Here is a 20536-nt window from a genome sequence, read left to right as displayed (position 1 = left end):
CAAGAATTCAATCACAGAGATGACACGGTGGTTATCCCGTGGTTCGGCCAAGTACAAAACTTGCCTACTCCACGTTGTGGCGTCCCAACGGACGAGAGTTGCACTCAACTCCTCTCAAGTGATCCAATGATCAACTTGAATACCACGGTGTTCTTGCTTTTCTTTTCTCAATCCCGTTTGCGAGGAATCTCCACAGCTTGGAGCCTCTCGCCCTTACAAAAGATGTTCACAGAGAATCACGGAGTAAGGGAGGGGTTAGCAACTCACACACGACACAAAGATCACAGCGAATACGCACACACAAGACCCAGACTTGAGCTCAAGAGACTAGCACACTAGAACGGAGCTCAAATCACTAGAATGTCGAACATGTGCGCAAGATTGATGTGTGAGTGATCAAGAGTGCTCAAGGAATGCTTGGTATTCTCCTCCATGCGCCTAGGGGTCCCTTTTATAGCCCCAAGGCAGCTAGGAGCCGTTGAGAACAAATCTGGAAGGCCATCCTTGCCTTCTGTCGTCGGGCGCACCGGACAGTCCGGTGCACACCGGACACTGTCCGGTGCCCGATTCCTTTCCTTAAACGGCCCAGTCGACCGTTGCCGACCGTTGCAGATCTGGCGCACCGGACATGTCCGGTGCACACCGGACAGTCCGGTGCCCTCTCCCGACCGTTGGCTCGGCCACGTGTCTCGCGCAGATCGCGCGGCCGACCGTTGGCCCGGCCGACCGTTGGCTCACCGGACAGTCCGGTGCACACCGGACAGTCCGGTGAATTATAGCCGTACGCCGTCGGCAATTTCCCGAGAGCGGCCTCTTCGCCTGAGGCAGCCTGGCGCACCGGACACTGTCCGGTGCACCACCGGACAGTCCGGTGCCCCAGACCGAACTGAGTCTTGGCTGTACACAGCCAAGTCCTTTTCACCTCTTTTCTTTTCTTCTTCTTTCTGTTTCTAACACTTAGACAAGTATATTAGTACACAAAACCAATGTACTAAGGCTTAGAAACATACCTTTACTTGTGATTTGCACTTTGTTCATCCATGGGCATAGATTCACATTTAAGCACTTGTGTTTGCACTCAATCACCAAAATACTTAGAAATGGCCCAAAGGCATATTTCCCTTTCAAAGGGACGGCAAAAAGAAGGTAAAATCTAGAGCCTCCACTAAATATGCAACATCTAGTGATGAGGAGAACTCTAGTGATGATGAGGATAACTTGCTTGCCCTTTTTGCCAACCTAAACATGCAACAAAAAGAAAAATTAAATGAATTGATAGGAGCTATTCATGAGAAGGATGAACTCCTGGATAGCCAAGAGGACTTCCTAATTAAAGAAAATAAGAAGCATGTTAAGGTTAAAAATGCTTATGCTCAGGAAGTAGAAAATGTGAAAATTTGACTAGTGAGCTAAGCACTTGCCATGATATTATCTCAAACCTTAGAAATGAAAATGCAAAATTAATTGCTAAGGTTGAGAAGTTTGATGATTGTAATGATTCCATTGTTAGTCTTAGAAATGATAATACTAGTTTAATTACTAAGATTGACAAGTTGAATGCATCTCTCTCTAGCCTTAAACTTGAGAATGAAAAATTGATTGCTAAGGCTAAAGATTTAAATGTTTGCAATGATATTGTTTCCAATCTTAGAAATGAAAATGTCATGTTACATGCTAAGATTGATGAATTAAATGCTTGCAAACCCTCTACATCTACCATTGAGCATGTTACCATTTGCACTAGATGTAGAGACATTAATGTTGATGCTATTCATGATCACCTAGCTTTAATTAAACAACAAAATGATCACATTGCTCAACTTAGTGCTAAAATCAATGAGCATGACTTAGAAAATGAAAAATTTAAATTTGCTAGAAGTATGCTCTATAGTGGGAGACGCCCAGGCATTAAGGATGGCATTGGCTTCCAACAGGGAGACAATGTAAAGCTTAATGCCCCTAAGAAATTGTCCAACTTTGTTAAGGGCAAGGCTCCCATGGTTCAGGATAACGTGGGTTACATTTTATATCCTGTCGGTTATCCCGAACACAAAATTAGGAGAATTCATTCTAGGAAGTCTCACTCTGGCTCTCATCATGCTTTCATGTATAAGAGTGAGGCATCTAGTTCTAGGCAATCCACTCATGCTAAATTGCCTAAAAAGAAAACTTCTATTGCATCAAATGAGCCTAACAAATCAGACAAAGTAGTTGCCAAATATGTTGGGGCCAAACACAAGGGCTCAAAGACTTGTGTTTGGGTACCCAAGGTGCTTGTTTCTAATGTCAAAGGACCCAAGACCGTTTGGGTACCTAAGAACAAGGCCTAAAATTGTTTTGTAGGTTTATGCATCCGGGGGCTCAAGTTGGATAATTGATAGCGGGTGCACAAACCACATGACTGGGGAGAAAATGATGTTCTCCTCCCACGAGAAAAACCATGATCCCCAAAGAGCTATCACATTCGGGGATAGAAATCAAGGTTTGGTCAAAGGACTTGGTAAAATTGCTATATCTTCTGACCATTCTATTTCCAATGTTTTTCTTGTAGATTCTTTAGATTACAACTTGCTTTCAGTTTCTCAATTATGCAAAATGGGCTACAATTGTATTTTTACGGATATAGGTGATACTGTCTTTAGAAGAAGTGATGATTCAATAACATTTAAGGGAGTGTTAGAGGGTCAACTATACTTAGTTGATTTTAATAGAGCTGAACTCGACACTTGCTTAATTGCTAAGACTAACATGGGTTGGCTCTGGCATTGCCGACTAGCCCACGTTGGGATGAAGAATCTTCATAAGCTTCTAAAGGGAGAGCACATTTTGGGACTAACAAATGTTCATTTTGAGAAAGACAGGATTTGTAGCACATGTCAAGCAGGGAACCAAGTTGGTGTTCATCATCCACACAAGAACATCGACTCACAGGCCGCTTGAGCTACTCCACATGGACCTATTCGGCCCGACAGCTTACATAAGCATCGGCGAGAGTAAGTACTGTCTAGTTATTGTGGATGATTATTCTCGCTTCACTTGGGTGTTCTTTTTGCAGGATAAATCTCAAACCCAAGAGACCTTAAAGGGATTTTTGAGACAGGCTCAAAATGAGTTCGGCTTAAGGATCAAAAAGATTAGAAGCGACAACGGGACGGAGTTCAAGAATTCACAAATAGAAGGCTTCCTTGAGGATGAGGGCATCAAGCATGAGTTCTCTTCTCCCTACACACCACAACAAAATGGTGTAGTGGAGAGGAAGAATAGAACTCTACTTGACATGGTGAGGACCATGCTTGATGAGTACAAGACTTCAAACCGGTTTTGGGCGGAAGCAGTCAACACCACTTGCTACGCCATCAACCGTCTCTACCTTCACCGAATCCTCAAGAAGACATCATATGAACTCCTCACCGGTAAAAGGACCAATGTTTCATATTTTAGAGTCTTTGGTAGCAAATGCTTTATTCTTGTTAAAAGAGGTAGAAAATCCAAATTTGCTCCTAAGGCTGTAGAAGGCTTTTTACTTGGTTATGATTCAAACACAAGGGCATATAGAGTCTTTAACAAGTCCACTGGACTAGTTGAAGTTTCTTGTGACATTGTGTTTGATGAGACTAACGACTCTCAAATAGAGCAAGTTGATCTTGATGAGCTAGATGATGAAGAGGCTCCGTGCATCGCGCTAAGGAACATGTCCATTGGGGATGTGTGTCCTAAGGAATCCGAAGAGCCTCCACATGCACAAGATCAACCATCATCTTCAAATCAAGCATCTCCACCAACCCAAGATGAGGATCAAGCTCAAGATGATGAAAATGAAGATCAAGAAGAGCCACCTCAAGAGGAGGACAATGATCAAGGGGGAGATGCCAATGATCAAGACAAGGAAGATGATGAGGGTCCAAGACAGCCACACCCAAGAGTCCACCAAGCGATACAACGAGATCACCCTGTGAACTCCATCCTTGGCGATATTCATAAGGGGATAACCACTCGATCTCGTGTCGCTCATTTTTGTGAACATTACTCCTTTGTGTCTTCTATTGAGCATACAGGGTGGAAGACGCATTAAGGGATTCAGATTGGGTGTTGGTGATGCAAGAGGAACTCAACAACTTCACGAGGAATGAGGTATGGCATTTAGTTCCACGTCCTAACCAAAATGTTGTAGGAACCAAGTGGGTCTTCTGCAACAAACATGATGAGCATGGTGTGGTGACAAGGAACAAAGCTCGACTTGTGGCCAAGGGATATTCACAAGTCGAAGGTTTGGATTTTGGTGAAACCTATGCACCCGTAGCTAGGCTTGAGTCAATTCGTATATTACTTGCCTATGCTACTTACCATGGCTTTAAGCTTTACCAAATGGACGTGAAAAGTGCCTTCCTCAATGGACCAATCAAGGAGGAGGTCTATGTTGAGCAACCTCCCGGCTTTGAAGATAGTGAGTACCCTAACCATGTCTATAAACTCTCTAAGGCGCTTTATGGGCTCAAGCAAGCCCCAAGAGCATGGTATGAATGCCTAAGAGATTTTCTTATCGCTAATGGCTTCAAAGTCGGAAAAGCCGATCCTACTCTCTTTACTAAAACAATTGCAAATGATTTGTTTGTATGCCAAATTTATGTTGATGATATCATATTTGGGTCTACTAACAAATCTACTTGTGAAGAGTTTAGCAGGATAATGGTTCAAAAATTCGAGATGTCTATGATGGGGGAGTTGAAGTATTTCTTAGGATTTCAAGTCAAGCAACTCCAAGAGGGCACCTTCATCAGCCAAACGAAGTACATTCAAGACATACTCACCAAGTTTGGAATGAAGGATGCCAAGCCCATCAAGACACCCATGGGAACTAATGGGCATCTCGACCTCGACACGGGAGGTAAATTCGTAGATCAAAAGGTATATCGATCGATGATAGGATCTTTACTCTATTTATGTGCATCTCGACCGGATATTATGCTTTCTGTATGCATGTGTGCAAGATTCCAAGCCGATCCTAAGGAAGTTCACCTTAGGGCCGTAAAACGAATCTTGAGATATTTAGTTCATACTCCTAAGTTTGGCCTTTGGTATCCTAGGGGATCCACTTTTGATTTAATAGGTTACTCAGATGCTGATTGGGCAGGGTGTAAGATTGATAGAAAGAGCACTTCAGGGACTTGCCAGTTCTTGGGAAGATCTCTGGTGTCTTGGGCTTCTAAGAAACAAAATTATGTAGCTCTTTCTACCGCCGAAGCCGAGTACATTGCCACAGGCCATTGTTGCGTGCAATTGCTTTGGATGAGGCAAACCCTTAGAGACTATGGTTACAAATTAATCAAAGTTCCTCTCCTATGTGATAATGAGAGTGCTATCCGTATGGCGGATAATCCCGTTGAGCACAACCGCACTAAGCACATAGCCATTCGGTATCACTTTTTGAGGGATCACCAACAAAGGGGGGATATCGAGATCGCTTATGTTAGCACCAAAGATCAATTAGCCGATATCTTTACCAAACCATTAGATGAGAAAACTTTTACCAAACTTATGCATGAGCTAAACATTCTTGATTTTAGGAATTTTGATTGATATTTTGCACACATAACTTATTTATATACCTTTGATCATATCTCTTTCACTTGCTATGACTAATGTGTTTGTCAAGTATATTTCATGCTCAGTCATAGATTGAAAGAGAAATGAAGTCTTCGGCGAAGACAAAGCTTCCACTCCACTCCATCATGTTATTTACCCTTCACCGTCACTCCACATCGCTCTTCACTTTGGTATAATCCTTCACTCATATATTATTTGCCAAAGGGGGAGAGAGTTTGAAAAGGGCTTATATTTCACTCACAAAAGTATCCGTTTTTGGCGATTCATGCCAAAGGGGGAGAAAGTATTAGCCTAAAGCAAAAGGACCGCACCACCACCAATTTAAAAAAATGTGTTCTTTAAATTTGTATTAAAGAAGTTTTTCAATTGGTATCTTATTTTTGATATAATTTCAAATTGGTATGACCCCTTTCAAAATTAATATCCAAAACCCTCTTGAACACTAAGAGGAGAATTTCATTGAGGGGGAGTTTTGTTTAGTCAAAGGAAAAGTATTTGAAATAGGGGGAGAAAATTTCAAATCTTGAAAATGCTTCTCAAAATCTTAATTCATATACCTTTGACTATTTTGCAAAAGACTTTGAAAAGAATTTCCAAAAGAGTTCGCAAAAACAAAACAAGTGGTGCAAGCGTGGTCCAAAATGTTAAAATTAGAAGAAAGCAATCCATGCATATCTTATGTAATGTAAATTGGTTTAATTCCAAGCAACCTTTGCACTTATCTTATGCAAAATAGTTCAATTCTGCACTCGTACATTTGCTTTGGTTTGTGTTGGCATCAATCACCAAAAAGGGGGAGATTGAAAGGGAAATATGGTCAAACCTTTTCCTAAATATTTTGGTGGTTGAATTGCCCAACACAAATAATTGGACTAACTAGTTTGCTCTAGATTATAAGTTATACAGGTGCCAAAGGTTCAACACAAACCAATAAAAAATCCAAGAAAGGGTTCAAATAAAAATAGCAAAAGACAACCGAAGGCTGCCCTGGTCTGGCGCACTTGACAGTGTCCGGTGTACCAGGGAGATCAACTCCGAACTTGCTACCTTCGGGAATTTGGGAAGCCAATCCGCTATAATTCACCGGACTGTCCGGTGTGCCATGCGGAGCAACGACTACTGCGCCAACGGTCGTCTACAAAAGCAACAGTGAAAAGTGAACAGTGCGCGACTGCGCGCGCAGAGTCAGAGCAGACGCCAGAAGGCACACCGGACAGTGAACAGTGACTGTCCGGTGCACCACCGGACTATCCGGTGGCCCCACATTTCAGAGCTCCAACGGTCGAACCCTAACGGTTGGGTGACGTGGTTGACGCACCAGATAGTGTCTGGTGGCGCACCGGACTGTCCGGTGCGCCCTTCGACAACAGCCTTCCCCAACAACCACTTTGGTGGTTGGGGCTATAAATACCCCCCAACCACCAAACTTCAAGGCATCCAAGTTTTCAGCCAACAAACTCAATACAAGAGCTAGTGCATTTAATACAAGACACAATTAGAGTGAATCAAAATCTCTCCAAGTCCCAATTCCACTCAAAGCAATAGTGACTAGAAGAGAGAGTTTTGTTGTGTTCTTTTGAGCTCTTGCGCTTGGATCGCTTTTCTTCTTCCCCATTTCTTGTTCCTAAGATCTTTGTAATCAAAGCAAGACACACCAATTGTGTGGTGGTCCTTGCGGGGACTAAGTGTCCCAATTGATTGAGAAGAGAAGCTCACTCGGTCTAAGTGACCGTTTGAGAGAGGGAAAGGGTTGAAAGAGACCCGGTCTTTGTGACCACCTTAACGGGGAGTAGGTTTGCAAGAACCGAACCTCGGTAAAACAAATCACCGTGTCATCCGCTCTTATTCGCTTGTGATTTGTTTTCGCCCTCTATTTCGGACTCGATTATATTTCTAACGCTAACCCCGGCTTGTAGTTGTGCTTAAACTTTATAAATTTCAGATTTGCCTATTCACCCCCCTCTAGGCGACTTTCAATACCGTTTTTGAGCCTTCGGCGAAAAAACACCTTCCCTTCTTTTCATGCTTCGTAAAGAAAAAAGATCCATGCTTCGTAAAAACATCCATGCTTCGTAAAAATATCCATGCTTCGTAAACAAGGGATCCCCTCCTTTGTAACTGGGCCGATGAAGCTGTATTTCTCAAGGCTTATTTTGTGCCTTAGCACATTTTCATTTTTTCGAAGCATTCTTCCAAAGATCATCTTCGTATTCAATTCATGCCATTGATGCGATATGATGTATGATGTGATGTTATGCGGAATGATATGATGATATGATGCAAAATGATGTTGATGCCGAAGGCACACACTCACACTCCCACACTTGAAATACAATCTTTGCATTTCCTTAGGAACAACTGAAGTCGCTTTGTCGTTTATTTTTTTGGCTTCACTGCTTATTTTTAGGTGTAAGTTTTGCATCCCCTTAGGAACGTCTTTTGAACTTCTTCGTCTTCTATTTCGGCGGTATCACTGTTACTTTTCGGTGTAAGTTCTGCATTCCCTTAGGAACGTCTTTTGAACTTCTTTGCCTTATATTTCGGCGGTATTTGGCTTTGCATTCCCTTTGGAACGACTTTTGAGCAGAAAACTTACACTGCGTTCCTTAGGAATGACTTTTTTGTATCTTCGTCAAAACTTATGCTGCGCTCCCTTAGGAACGTCTTTTTTTGTAGCTTCGACAGTTTTATAGCTCTGCATTCCCTTAGGAACGACTTTTTGAGCTTCGACAATTTTTAGCTTCGTAAGTCTGTGAGGAAGATATATTTCATTTTAATAGAAGCGAAACTATTACAAGGAATTAAAACTAAATTTACATTACTTGTTCCTTATTGAGAAACAAAATGACATAGAACGTAAAAATATTTCAGAGGTAGGATATCTCTTAATAAATGTGCTTTGATTCCGGCACGGTACTGTTGACTGTGCGAGCTTCAGATTCCTCCCTGAATTCCCGTTGCTGTTGAGAGTGCTGGCTCCCTTCTGGCTGCTAGCTTCGAGAATAGGTCGATTGTAGTGGTGGTGGGGGTGGGAGTTGTGGCTAGGAAGCCTGTGAATGGCTAGCCAAAGCAACAGAAGCTGCAGGATGATGGACCACATACTCTGGTATATAGGGTGAGTGACACGAATCAGTGTGCAAGACCTGCTTTGGCTGATTCTGCCGAGCTTCGGCTTCTGCTATCTCCTTTTGCTTCTGAATGGTGATTTGGCACATTCTTGTAGTATGGCCCTTGTCCTCACCACAGGATAAGCAGTAGATCTTTTGAGGCTGATCCCCAAATCTTCCTCCGAAGCCCCTCGCGCCTCTGCCCCTTGGAGCTGGTGGCCTGAAAGAGCTTTGCTGTTGCCCCAAAGATTGTGAGGTGTATTGTGACCTCTGAGACTGACTTCCTTTGTCGTCACTCTGAGTGGAGTTATGGATTGACATGACATGCCTCGGGTGGATTCTTCCTCCGAAGCCCTTGGTCATTTCCGAGAATCTGTAAGCTTCCTCCCTTCTTTAGCGAAAGTCGTTGTCATCTCGGATGTATTCATTCATCTTCTGAAGCAGCTTCTCCATAGTTTGTGGGGGCTTCCTGGCAAAGTACTGAGCCATAGGTCCTGGCCGAAGGCCCTTGATCATGGCCTCAATGACAATTTCATTGGGCACTGTGGGCGCTTGTGCCCTCAATCACAAGAACCTTCATACATACGCCTGGAGGTATTCCTCATGGTCTTGCGTGCATTAGAACAGGGCCTGAGCTGTGACTGGCTTCGTCTGAAAGCCTTGGAAACTGGTCACCAGCATGTCCTTGAGCTTCTGCCACAATGTAATTGTCCCTGGCCGAAGGGAAGAATACCAAGTCTGGGCCACGTTCTGGACTGCCATGACCAAGGACTTAGCCATGACAGCTGCATTGCCTCCGTATGAGGATATTGTTGCCTCATAGCTCATCAGAAATTTTTTTGGGTCTGAGTGCCCGTCATACATGGGTAGTTGGGGTGGCTTGTAGGATTGTGGCCATGGAATAGCCTACAATTCTGCTACCAAGGGAGAAGCATCATCAAAAGTAAAGGTATCATGATTAAAATCATCATACCATCCATCTTCGTTGAATAGGCCTTCCTGACGAAGCTCCCTGTGTTGGGGCCTTCGATCTTGCTCATCTAGAGCAAGATGGCACACTTCTTCAGTAGCTTCGTCGATCTTCCTTTGAAGATCAGCCAGTCACGCCATCTTCTCCTTCTTCCTTTGTACTTGCTGATGGATGATTTCCATGTCCCTGATTTCTTGGTCCAATTCCTCCTCCTGGAGTGTTGGACTGGTGGCCTTCCTCTTCTGGCTTCGAGCTTCTCGGAGAGAAAGAGTTTCCTGGTTTGGGTCCAGTGGCTGCAGTGCAGCAGCCCCTATCGCTGAAGCCTTCTTCGACGGCATGACGAAGGTCAGTGCTTGCCGAAGGTGGTCGAAAGAGTTCACCGGAGGTGGGCGCCAATGTTGGGGACTTGTTCTCAAATGCTATGAGTTAAGAACAAGGCAACACAAAATGTTAAATGTTAATGCCCTTTATCCTTCGAAGCATTATTTCCCTTAGGATATAATGATCTTCAGACGAAGGTTATGAAGGACATACCTTCATAAACATGATATATGTTAATAAAAGAAAAAGCATATGAAATATAAGAGACAATATAAACAATCACACAACATTATTAATTCATTCTCATCATATTATCCTAGAAAGACAAAAACAATATTGAATTACAAATGTACCTTCGGCTTGATAGAAGGTAAAAGTACAAGCGTGACGCACAAGTGAATACCAGTCAGCGTGAACAGTACGGGGGTACTGTTCATCTATTTATAGGCACAGGACACAACCTGTGAGAAATTACATTCATGCCCTTTATATTTACTATTGACTTATAGACAAATCTATAAGGACTAGATATCCCTTTCCCCTTTAAGTCGGTTCCTTTTTTCGCTATTTAGCCGAAGCTCCCTTGTGCGTTGCTTCGGAGCAACTCCAACCTTCGTCACGATCATGCTTTTTACATCGTACATGCTTTTAACCTGAGTCCGAAGGTACCTATTCATATGTCACACTTGGAAGATATTGTTAAATCACGTTTTTGAGGACCTTCGGAGGACGAAGGCCCCCAACACCTCCTATGAACATGTGGCCTACAATTTCATGTGGGACATATTTTATGTATTTGTATGGCCTGTTGATATATAGATGGTTAAGTGAGCCATACTAAATGGGCGACACTAGATACGACCTGACTCGTAGTATTTCAGCACAACATGACACAAACCATATATCGACACGGTAGACACGAGGTCCAGTGTCATGCCTAGGCCGCCACCCCAGCACAATGGGTTGGCACAAGCACGACATGACTAATTGATCGGTATGATTAGGCACAACTTAGATCAATTGGTGGCCTATGTATGCGGTTGTGACGTGTGCATGTAATTGTGAATTGTTATGGTTTTAAATATGATAATTCCAAACTATAATGGTATGTATATTCATGTTTTGAACCCATATTTGTAATCTTAAAGATGTTCTAAATCTTTTAAGCTCTTAAAGTGAAATAGTGTCTGGTCTATCACGAGTACTATTAATTGCTAGTGCCATATAGTACTGGCCACAATTAGACACGGTATGTCATGTTTCGAACAAGCACCAACGAGTAAATTTATGTATGCGTGTTTTAGACCTGGATGGTGTGCGTAGTGAACGCAAGGGTTATACTGGTTGGGCTAAATATCCCTACTCCAGTCTTCGGTGGCTTGCGCTACTAACACCTCGTTGCTTGTAGTAGTGGGTTATAGGTGGGCAAGAGAGGGAGAGTTCCTAAGTCACTGTCATGTGTGTTTTGCTATTGTATTGCGTGTAGTTGTCTTTCATTCTCTTGTTTCCCCCTATCTAAAGGGGCCCTCCTCCCCCTTTTATAGACCAAGAGAGATGAGGGTTACAATTTTGTCGTGTAGTCACTAGAGTGGCGAAGGAGCCGACACGCCTGTGAGACGGTCATGCTTTCTTTCTCCTACTATCGTCTGTCACTGGGGTTTGTGGCTTTATTGACTTGCTTGGCGAGGTTGTGTGAAGTTTGGTGGTTGCATAGCGTGCGTATGCGTGCCTCAGACCTTGGTGTGGGGGTCGGGGTTCCCTAAACCCCAATTGGAGGCCTAAACCGGAGTACGCGTTGTAGGGCTATACAATACGGTGACCACTTCTTGGGGTTGGTTAAACTCACCCCCAAGACTCATCGATGGATGGCGTCGTGTAGTTTGGAGGGCTTTTAAGGCGATGCAGAGGATTAGCCTCATCCGTAGGACAATCCATCTTAACACGGGTGCGGTCCGACCTACCTTGCGAGCCGGATGTTTTTGTTTGATCGGAGGGATTGGCCTCAGGTGTGTCTCATACCATTGTGGTTAGACCGCCCCCAGGTATCCATGCTTTATGCCGAAGTGGGGGACGAGCACCCATGGCTTGCCTATGCATGCCAAAGCAGGTCGGTTTTTGTCTGGGCTGGTTCGGGCACACCTTTTCCTTTACTCGACCCATGGGCTTTGGGCCCCGGGGTTATTACCTTGACATGGTACAATTACTAATTATACCAAAGAGTATCATGTTTTATAGTCCTAGTAATAATGGCCATCGTCGTAGGTTCCGAACCACGCGGAAACACGATCACGTAGGACACACATTTAGCAATTCATGTTTTGAAACCATATTTTTTAATCGTAAAGATGTTCTAAATCTTTTGAGCTCTTAAAGTGAAATAGTGTATGATCTGTCATGAGCACTATTAAGTGCTAGTGCCATATAGTACCGGCCACAATTAGACATGATACAATTACTAATTATACCAAATAATACCGTGTTTTATAGTCCCAGTAACAGTGCCCATCATCGTGGGTGCCAGCCTGCGCGGAAACGAAGGATGAGTCTAGCAAGTAGCTCACCATAAACGCGGAAAGTGCATTGTTTCCGTAGTGGGCCCCATAGTGAACGCAGACACGAGTACAACGCTTTCAACAGGTTGTGTATTACGATCGCAGTTGCACACGAGGAGAGAGAGAGAGAGAGATGATGATGATGTGGATGTTCACATGGAGTATGGAGTACCACACACTCCTTTTTTAGCCGCGTCCGGTATCTATCACTACAGGAAACTGGTTAAAGAACGTGGGTGAAAAACCGTCGAACTTAATGTAATAAGCCGTCGAACTTACCGTAAGAACATGGGTTTACCGACGAATATAGCCGACGACGATTTTTGGACGAACTTAGAGAAGTAACCCATGAACTTACCGTAAGAACGTGGGTTTACCCACGTTCTTAAAAAAACCCATGAACTTAACTAATGTAAGAACGTCGGTACCCACGTTCTTAACAAAACCCACGAACATTTATTAGTTTCTTGTAGTGTATTGGACGAAGTAACAATTCCCCATGTCGCAAAAACCCCGAGCCCGTGATTGTGTTCCAGGTCATGCTGGACTCAACCTCAGGGCACACATTTAGCACTAGTGTATGCTATTGTACTCGCACGGTCTCACTTCGCGCGCTAGTGCCGGAAACATGGGCAAGGCTTTTTGGGCCATGATGAGAACAATCCAAAATCAAGAGCTCAAAACACGATCCAACACGAAGTCCTATAGCCAAGCTAGCATGACCCAAAGGTGGGGTTTGGTCAGGCCTTAGTTTTCGGCCTATCGTGCCCCTAGCGCGGGCCACACACATGAGTCAGGATTGGGCCAGCCTGGCATGACGAAGCTCACAGTGGTTAATTTTTTAATTTAGTAAGCGATAGACTTTATATATGGCCCTGTTTGGCACAGCTGCTGCTTGTTGAAAAAGCAGCTTATCTGATAAGCTGGTGAAAAGCAGCTTCTGCTTGTTGGCTGCTTTTAGTGTATTCTGAGAAGCAGCTGAACTGATAAGCTGCTGCAGAAGCTAGCTGTTTGGCAGAACTTCTGCTTAAATTTGTGAAGAAGCTGAAAATAAGCTGTGCCAAACAGGGCCTATGTCTAATGTTTGGATTTTATGTGGTTCAATATATGGATCGAGCTTTTATGAACACGCCCTGATGAAGGCCTTGCGTGCTTTAGGGCTCGACTGAATGTGCTTTAGGGCCGGATTGAATCAATGTTTCTACTCTTTGAGCTCTGTGTGATTAGTTGTCCGGTTAGCCACATCCAAGCTTAGTGCATGCGTTGATCGAACTTTAGCCTGTGATTAGTTACTTGTATGACATAAGCTCAGTCTGCACGCGTGGACACAGTTTAAATGTTTTTTCAGCTGAATGCCAGAATTAACAGAGACGTGAGTACGACACGTTTATATAACGCAGGCTGGCGCAAGTCAGGCTGATTCCAAAGATTCTTGTCTGAGCCTATTTAGACTGGAACATGTAGTTCTTGTGGCCTGCCCAATTCCCAGTGCTATTCGCGCCTAGAACCTTCTTCACATGGCCATCACGCGTCCAATACAATGTCACCTTTGGCCGCATCGCACTGAGAGTCAGAGACCCAAACCTCCACGTCACGGGACGAATCTGGGCCGTCCATCACTTGTACCCGCGCCAAACTTTGTCTATTCCTCTTCAGAGTTCAGACTTCGGGCCTGTTTCCTTCAGTTCTTCTTCCCTCAATCCATTGCAAGCAACAGGAGGAGAAAAAACAAGGAGCGAGACCTCGCAGCTGACGCGCACAAGGCAAAACCCAATCGGAGCCGTGGACCGGGCCGGAGATAGGGCTCGAGGCCATGGCAAGCGGAGGCGAGGGCGCAGGGAGCGGCGAGTCCCCTCCCGCTGCCTCAGTGGAGGCGGCAGCGGGGGAGGCGACGCTGCACATCCGGTGCGCGAACGGCTCTAAGTTCACGGTGCAGACGGACCTGGGCGCCACGGTGGGCGGGTTCAAGGAGGTCGTAGCCGGGAGCTGCGACGTGCCGGCGCCGCAGCAGCGTCTGATCTACAAGGGCCGCATCCTCAAGGACGAGCAAACCCTAGAAAGCTACGGTACGTGCCACGCCGGAACGCTCGTTTTAGAGTAAAGTACCTCTCGATTTAGCGTCGTACCGTGGTATTGTCCGATTCTGTTCATGAATTGTCGGTGGGCCGGTGGCGTTGTGAATTCTACGATGTTTAGGTGGTCGGTGACATGCCTGTATGTAGTGTTTTGAGGGCGCCTAGATTCTGCATTTGTTTTTCTTTCATGCGCGTGCTGGTTAGTGGTAGATTTACCGCGAATTTCGCTATGTCGCTACCTGATACACGTGTGATTCGAGTAACATATGATGTTAACTTATATACTTTGTAGTGTTCTGATCATGACGTTACGGTTAACTTAGATGACATTAATTACAGCCTAGAAGTAGCTGAAGGTCTGAAGCAGACGACAGCTTTGTCACAGACTCACAGTTCTCATATAATTTCAAATGTTATGTAGTCATTTTATACACTGTTGATTGTGCGTGTCTAGATGTGTATTCATAGGCGAACATGTATATGTATGTTATCCCTTGGATGGACTCGATAGTAAAGTGAAATATTTGGCACAGTAGCTTACAATTGGCATGTGGTATATATACTATTACCATTTATAATATTTTTGCTAGAGTGCACATGATTTTCAGATATAATTTACGTGGGTCAAAGCAAGTAATTGATATCAATTGGATGTTGAAAGTTCATTTCTTTATTTTTTTCAGGCCTGACTAGTTTTTTGACATGTTAATTCACTATATTTTAGGGGCTTCAGTGGTGAAAGTAAATTTACTCTTGCTGTGTTTCTTTTAAGTTATCGTCTTTTCTGTATTTAGTTGATTGTTGGTCATGTGCAATCAAAATCAGTATACATCAGTATATATCTGATAGATTTCTTACCAGTTGTTGTGTTGATCAAGTGCTATTTTATAAAGAAAAATGAGGGGTTGATATCTCCCAATCTCCCATTATGTTAGTTCCCTGTCATATCTGCTTTTGATCATGTAGTTTGTGAGAACTGCGCAATAAATGATTTTTTTGTTCAATGAAAGTAAGCTGTACCTTTTAGTGCTCTAGATTTATTATTAGTACATTTTGTATTGGTCCTTATGTGCAGTGGCAACTTCATATTTAATGCTACCACACAGATATATGGAATACTCAAAAGATGTTGATTTCCTTTTGCAAATATGTCAATTATATATGTATTCATATTGGGTGTTCTTTTGCTTTGTTCACATCAGATATATGAACCTTCTCTTTCTTCCTTTGTCTTTGATTTATGATTTAATCCTGGAATTGTTAAGAAATTTTAGATACACATGCTTATATTGTAGGCGTTGAGACAGATCACACAATTCACTTGGTGCGTGGTGTTGCCCCACCAGCTGCATCCAGTGCACCTGCTGCTGCCAGCTCCCTTGCTTCATCTACTCTTAGTAGCGTCCCGGCAGGTGGCCTGGGAGATCTATTTCCAGGTGTTGGTGCTCCAGGAAGTGGCAGGTCATCAGGTATATTTGGGCCAGGATTTCCAGAGTTAGAGCAAGTTGAGCAGCATTTAAGCCAGAATCCCAACTTGATGAGGGAGATAATGAATATGCCAGCGATGCAAAATCTCATGAATAACCCTGATTTAATACGCAATATGATTATGAGCAACCCACAAATGCGCGAGATCATGGATCGGAATCCTGATCTTGCCCATGTGCTCAATGACCCAAGTGTCCTCCGCCAAACCCTCGAAGCTGCTAGGAACCCTGAAATCATGAGAGAGATGATGCGGAACACAGACAGAGCTATGAGCAACATTGAGTCCTCTCCTGAAGGTTTTAATATGCTCCGTCGCATGTATGAAACTGTCCAGGAGCCATTTCTAAATGCAACAACAATGAGCGGGGAAGGGAACACAGCCTCAAACCCATTTGCAGCTCTTCTCGGCAACCAGGGGTCTAACCAACCTGGTCAAGGTCAACCTGCAACATATACTCCAACTATAGGTTCGGAGTCGACAACTGGAACCCCAGCTCCAAATACTAATCCACTTCCAAATCCCTGGAGCACCAATGGTAGGTTTTGAAGACTTGTATTGGTTTTGAATGCTTATGTTTTTTTTTGTTTTTTTTGGCTGGGTCTGTCGCTGATGTTTATATGTGTTGTCTTTTGTGTTTGCCTACCTAAATCACCAGCTGGGAGTGCACAAGGAGCAACACGGTCCAGTGGCAACACAAGAACTGGTGCTTCTGGTCATGTTGGAGGTACTGGTGCCACTGGTGGATTGGGAGGGCTTGGTTCACCAGATTTGAGTAGTTTGCTTGGTGGTCTTGCTGGCAGTCCAAGAACTGGTGCTTCTGGTGGTTTAGGAGGTTTGGGTTCACCAGATTTGGGGAATATGCTTGGTGGTTCTCCTGATGTTTCTCTTTTCAGTCAGATGTTGCAAAACCCTGCAATGATGCAGATGATGCAGAGCATTATGTCTGACCCACAGACCATGAACCAGGTAGTTCAACTTGTGCCAACTTATTCTTTGCGTTCTTTTTTGGATGTTGCAATTCTGACATTGGATCGTTTTGTGTTCTCTCCTTGGCCACAGTTGCTTAGCTTCAACCCAAATGCACGCAACCTGATGGAATCAAACCCTCAGATGAGGGAAATATTTCAAAATCCAGAATTTCTTCGCCAGCTGACATCGCCTGAGACTTTGCAGGTATGTTATGATATATAAGCCTTCAGTTATTCTCATACTAGATCTAAATGTTTTTCTTTTTTTCCAGCAATTACTCTTATTTCAGCAGTCTTTATTAGGACAGCTTGGTCAACATCAACCTAACCAGTGAGTGTTTGTGGTTCAACAGTACCTGGATTTCATTAATGTTATTATTATTTACTTACATTCGTTTGTAACTTGAAACTGTACGGTGTGATTATTATGTTTCTTGGAGTTCCTTTAATTGTTTGATTTGATTCAGGGGTAGAAACAATTCAGGCAGTGCCACAGGTAAACTCCTGGTTACCTTTTCCCTATTTCTTCTTCACTTGGATCAGTATATTGCTATATCAGGTTGTTGAGTTGCTCTTTTGTGCTGCTGTGTTTTTAAAGTAACTATTGCTTTGCTTTGCATACAGTACTTGATTGACTGTATTCCTCGAGGTTTCAGTTGTGCGATGAGTTTGGCACTATGGGAAAAACAGTCAATGATTGCCATTGTCTTTTTCCTATAGTGCCAAATTCCCAAGAGTGCATAGCATAAGAACATTTAATTTCTAGAAACTAATATACCAACAGTCAGCAATTCAAATTCTGTCAGGTAATGCATGTATATTTGGAAGTTCTTTAGGCCTTGCTATAGTTGAGAAACACTGGGACCATTTAAAAGAATTTGTAGAGTGCTACTTTACAAACAAAGTAGCAGCAAAGAGAATGTTCTAGCTGGCTGCGGACAGCCACAGCAGCTGCTTTTAACACAGTAATGTGAGAGCGGCTGCATCTGTGAGAGCAGCTGCAGCCGCCGCACAAAATTTTGTTCTCAAATCGGTGGGAGAGCTGCATGTCATTATATATTATAACTTACAAGAAGGCAAGAGAAAACAGAACAGCTGGGAGAAATCTGGCAAAGCATAAACACACACCTTGAGAAGTTCCTCTTTCTGGAGCATGTTAGATGGGCAGCTCCCCATTGATTTTGAGTTCTTGTACTGGATAAATATGTGGAAATTTTGCTCCAGTTAAGAAAGTGGCATGTAATTTTACAGGTACGCCTGGAAACCCTAGCCTTGACACCTTGATGAGCATGCTCAGTGGGCTTGGTTCGGGAGGTGGCATAGGTGTTCCAAATACTTCCAATGGTGAGTATACACTGCTATTGAAGAACTTGGATTGACTATTATTTCTGGTTTATAATCATTAAACGATGGTCTTATTTCAGTGCCACCGGAGGAGCTCTATGCCACACAGCTTACTCAGCTCCAAGAAATGGGTTTCATTGACACTGCGGAGAACATTCAAGCACTGCTCGCTACCGCTGGGAATGTACATGCTGCGGTGGAGCGTCTTCTCGGGAACCTTGGGCAGTAGCTAAAACGAGCGAGCCACACACCGCCAGTAAATCTTAAAATGTCGCGCATCTGCAGGAGTGTTCGGCTTAACGTTCTTCAAGCCCTTGAATTTGAAGGGGGTGGCGTCCATAATCCCGAAAACAAAATAATCAAAAAGTCAGGCAGCCATTAACTTTTCTCATACATGGTGGTCATGTCTTTGTTTTACAGTGTTGTATTTGCAATTTGGATTGGTGTACATACATATCGGTCGGATATTACCTCATAGAATGTATGTAGTTTTGTGTTTTGAACTGTTGATTCTTGATTCCCAATCAATCAAATCAAACTATCTAATCCAACTGTTGGCTTTCTCATTCCTTTGGATACATGTGTCGATGCTTTATTGCTTTCTCGTGCTGTTTGTTGTGGCATCAGAACAGGTATACCACTTATATCTGAACTCTGCCTTTCATGATCTGAATATACCTGTGCCATTCGTTCAGTGATGATACTGCTAAGAGAACAGAAGCAAAAAGAGGACCCACATCGTGATTCGGAACTCAGATACAGCTGGATATGTTCTGCGCCGGACACACTCCAAGTCTCCAACCAGTTGACCAGTAGCCACCAGGTGGGTGGAACGAGACATGCCCCTTAATTTAATTTCTTCCCAATCTTCATAAACGATGGCATTAAAACCCCAAACTATTTTTAACTAACTAAAACCTTCAACTATTCCAATCTTCATATTTTTTCTCTTTTATCATTGTTGGGGTAATGCTTCGTCGCCGAAGATCCTGTAAGAAGAAACACCTTCGGCAGATCCTTTCAAAAGCAGTGCCGAAGCTGTCATTCATAAAGCTTCGACATAGTGGCATGTCTCAAGATGAAGGACTACACCGACTTAAAGATGAAATGACCGATTGATCCATGAGAGTCTGTGTCATAATTGTAATCTTTTGTAAAGGGCATGAATGTAATATCTCACAGGCTGTGCCCCGCGCCTATAAATAGATGAACAGTATCTCCGTACTGTTCACGCTGGCTTGTATTCACTCGCACGTCACGCTCGGACTCTTACCTTATGTCAAGCCGAAGGTATAAATGTAATTCAATATTATCCATGTTTATTCATGATTATATAATAAAAATGCTTGAATGATATCATATGATTACTCATGACTTTTATGTGTCATAAGATCCTGTTTTCCATTGTATATTGAGATGATGAAGGTACGTCCTTCATGACCTTCGTCTGAAGATCATTATATCCTAAGGGAAATAATGCTTCGAAGGACGAAAGGTCTTTAATTATTAACTTTTGTGTTGCCTTGTTCTTAATTCATAGCATTTAAGAACAAGTTCCCAACATTGGCGCCCACCTCTGGTGAACTCACTTCCACTTTTTGAGCTGATGGCTTCGTTCAACAATCAAGCTGAAGCTGCTTCGGCTACGAAGCTGGTGCTCCCGATAACAAGCGGTTCATGCTCAGAGCCGGCTAACAAGAAGCAGAAGAAGGAGGCCCAGAGAAGGGTACAACATGTTGGGGTACAGGGACCCTTCATCAAGTCAAAATGGTCCCACATCCCAATTACCTTCTCCCAAGAGGACCTTCAGCTCAAGGATTACCCTCACAATGATGCTATGGTCATATCTTGTGTCATCAAGGGATTTCTAGTCCATAATGTTCTGGTTGACACAGACAGCGCAACGGATATCATATTTGCTAAGGCCTTCAGACAAATGCAAGAGCCAGAGGATAAGATCCATGATGCTACACACCCTCCTTGTGGTTTCGGAGGAAGGCAAATTGTAGCACTTGGCAAGATCACGATGCCAGTGACCTTCGGATTTGTCCACAATACAAGAACTGAACATGTTGTGTTTGATATTGTTGACATGGAATACCCCTA

The 20536-nt window shown here is 43.5% G+C and overlaps 1 protein-coding gene across 1 annotated transcript; it reads left to right on the top strand.

The window, feature by feature from the left end:
* Nucleotides 1–14307: 14307 nt before the first annotated feature.
* Nucleotides 14308–18974, top strand: LOC100382017 (Ubiquitin domain-containing protein DSK2b). Its single transcript, NM_001174783.1, has 8 exons — nt 14308–14620; nt 15925–16653; nt 16774–17084; nt 17178–17291; nt 17359–17417; nt 17554–17582; nt 18338–18430; nt 18511–18974. Exons 1-8 carry the CDS (start codon nt 14368–14370, stop codon nt 18657–18659), a joined length of 1737 nt encoding a protein of 578 aa, NP_001168254.1. The 5' UTR covers nt 14308–14367; the 3' UTR covers nt 18660–18974.
* Nucleotides 18975–20536: the final 1562 nt, after the last annotated feature.

This window comes from Zea mays, chromosome 1 (assembly GCF_902167145.1).
Source record: "Zea mays cultivar B73 chromosome 1, Zm-B73-REFERENCE-NAM-5.0, whole genome shotgun sequence".
Lineage (NCBI taxonomy): Eukaryota > Viridiplantae > Streptophyta > Magnoliopsida > Poales > Poaceae > Zea > Zea mays.
The sequence above is the reverse complement of the archived record's forward strand: the minus strand, read 5'-3'. Positions and strand labels throughout refer to the sequence as shown.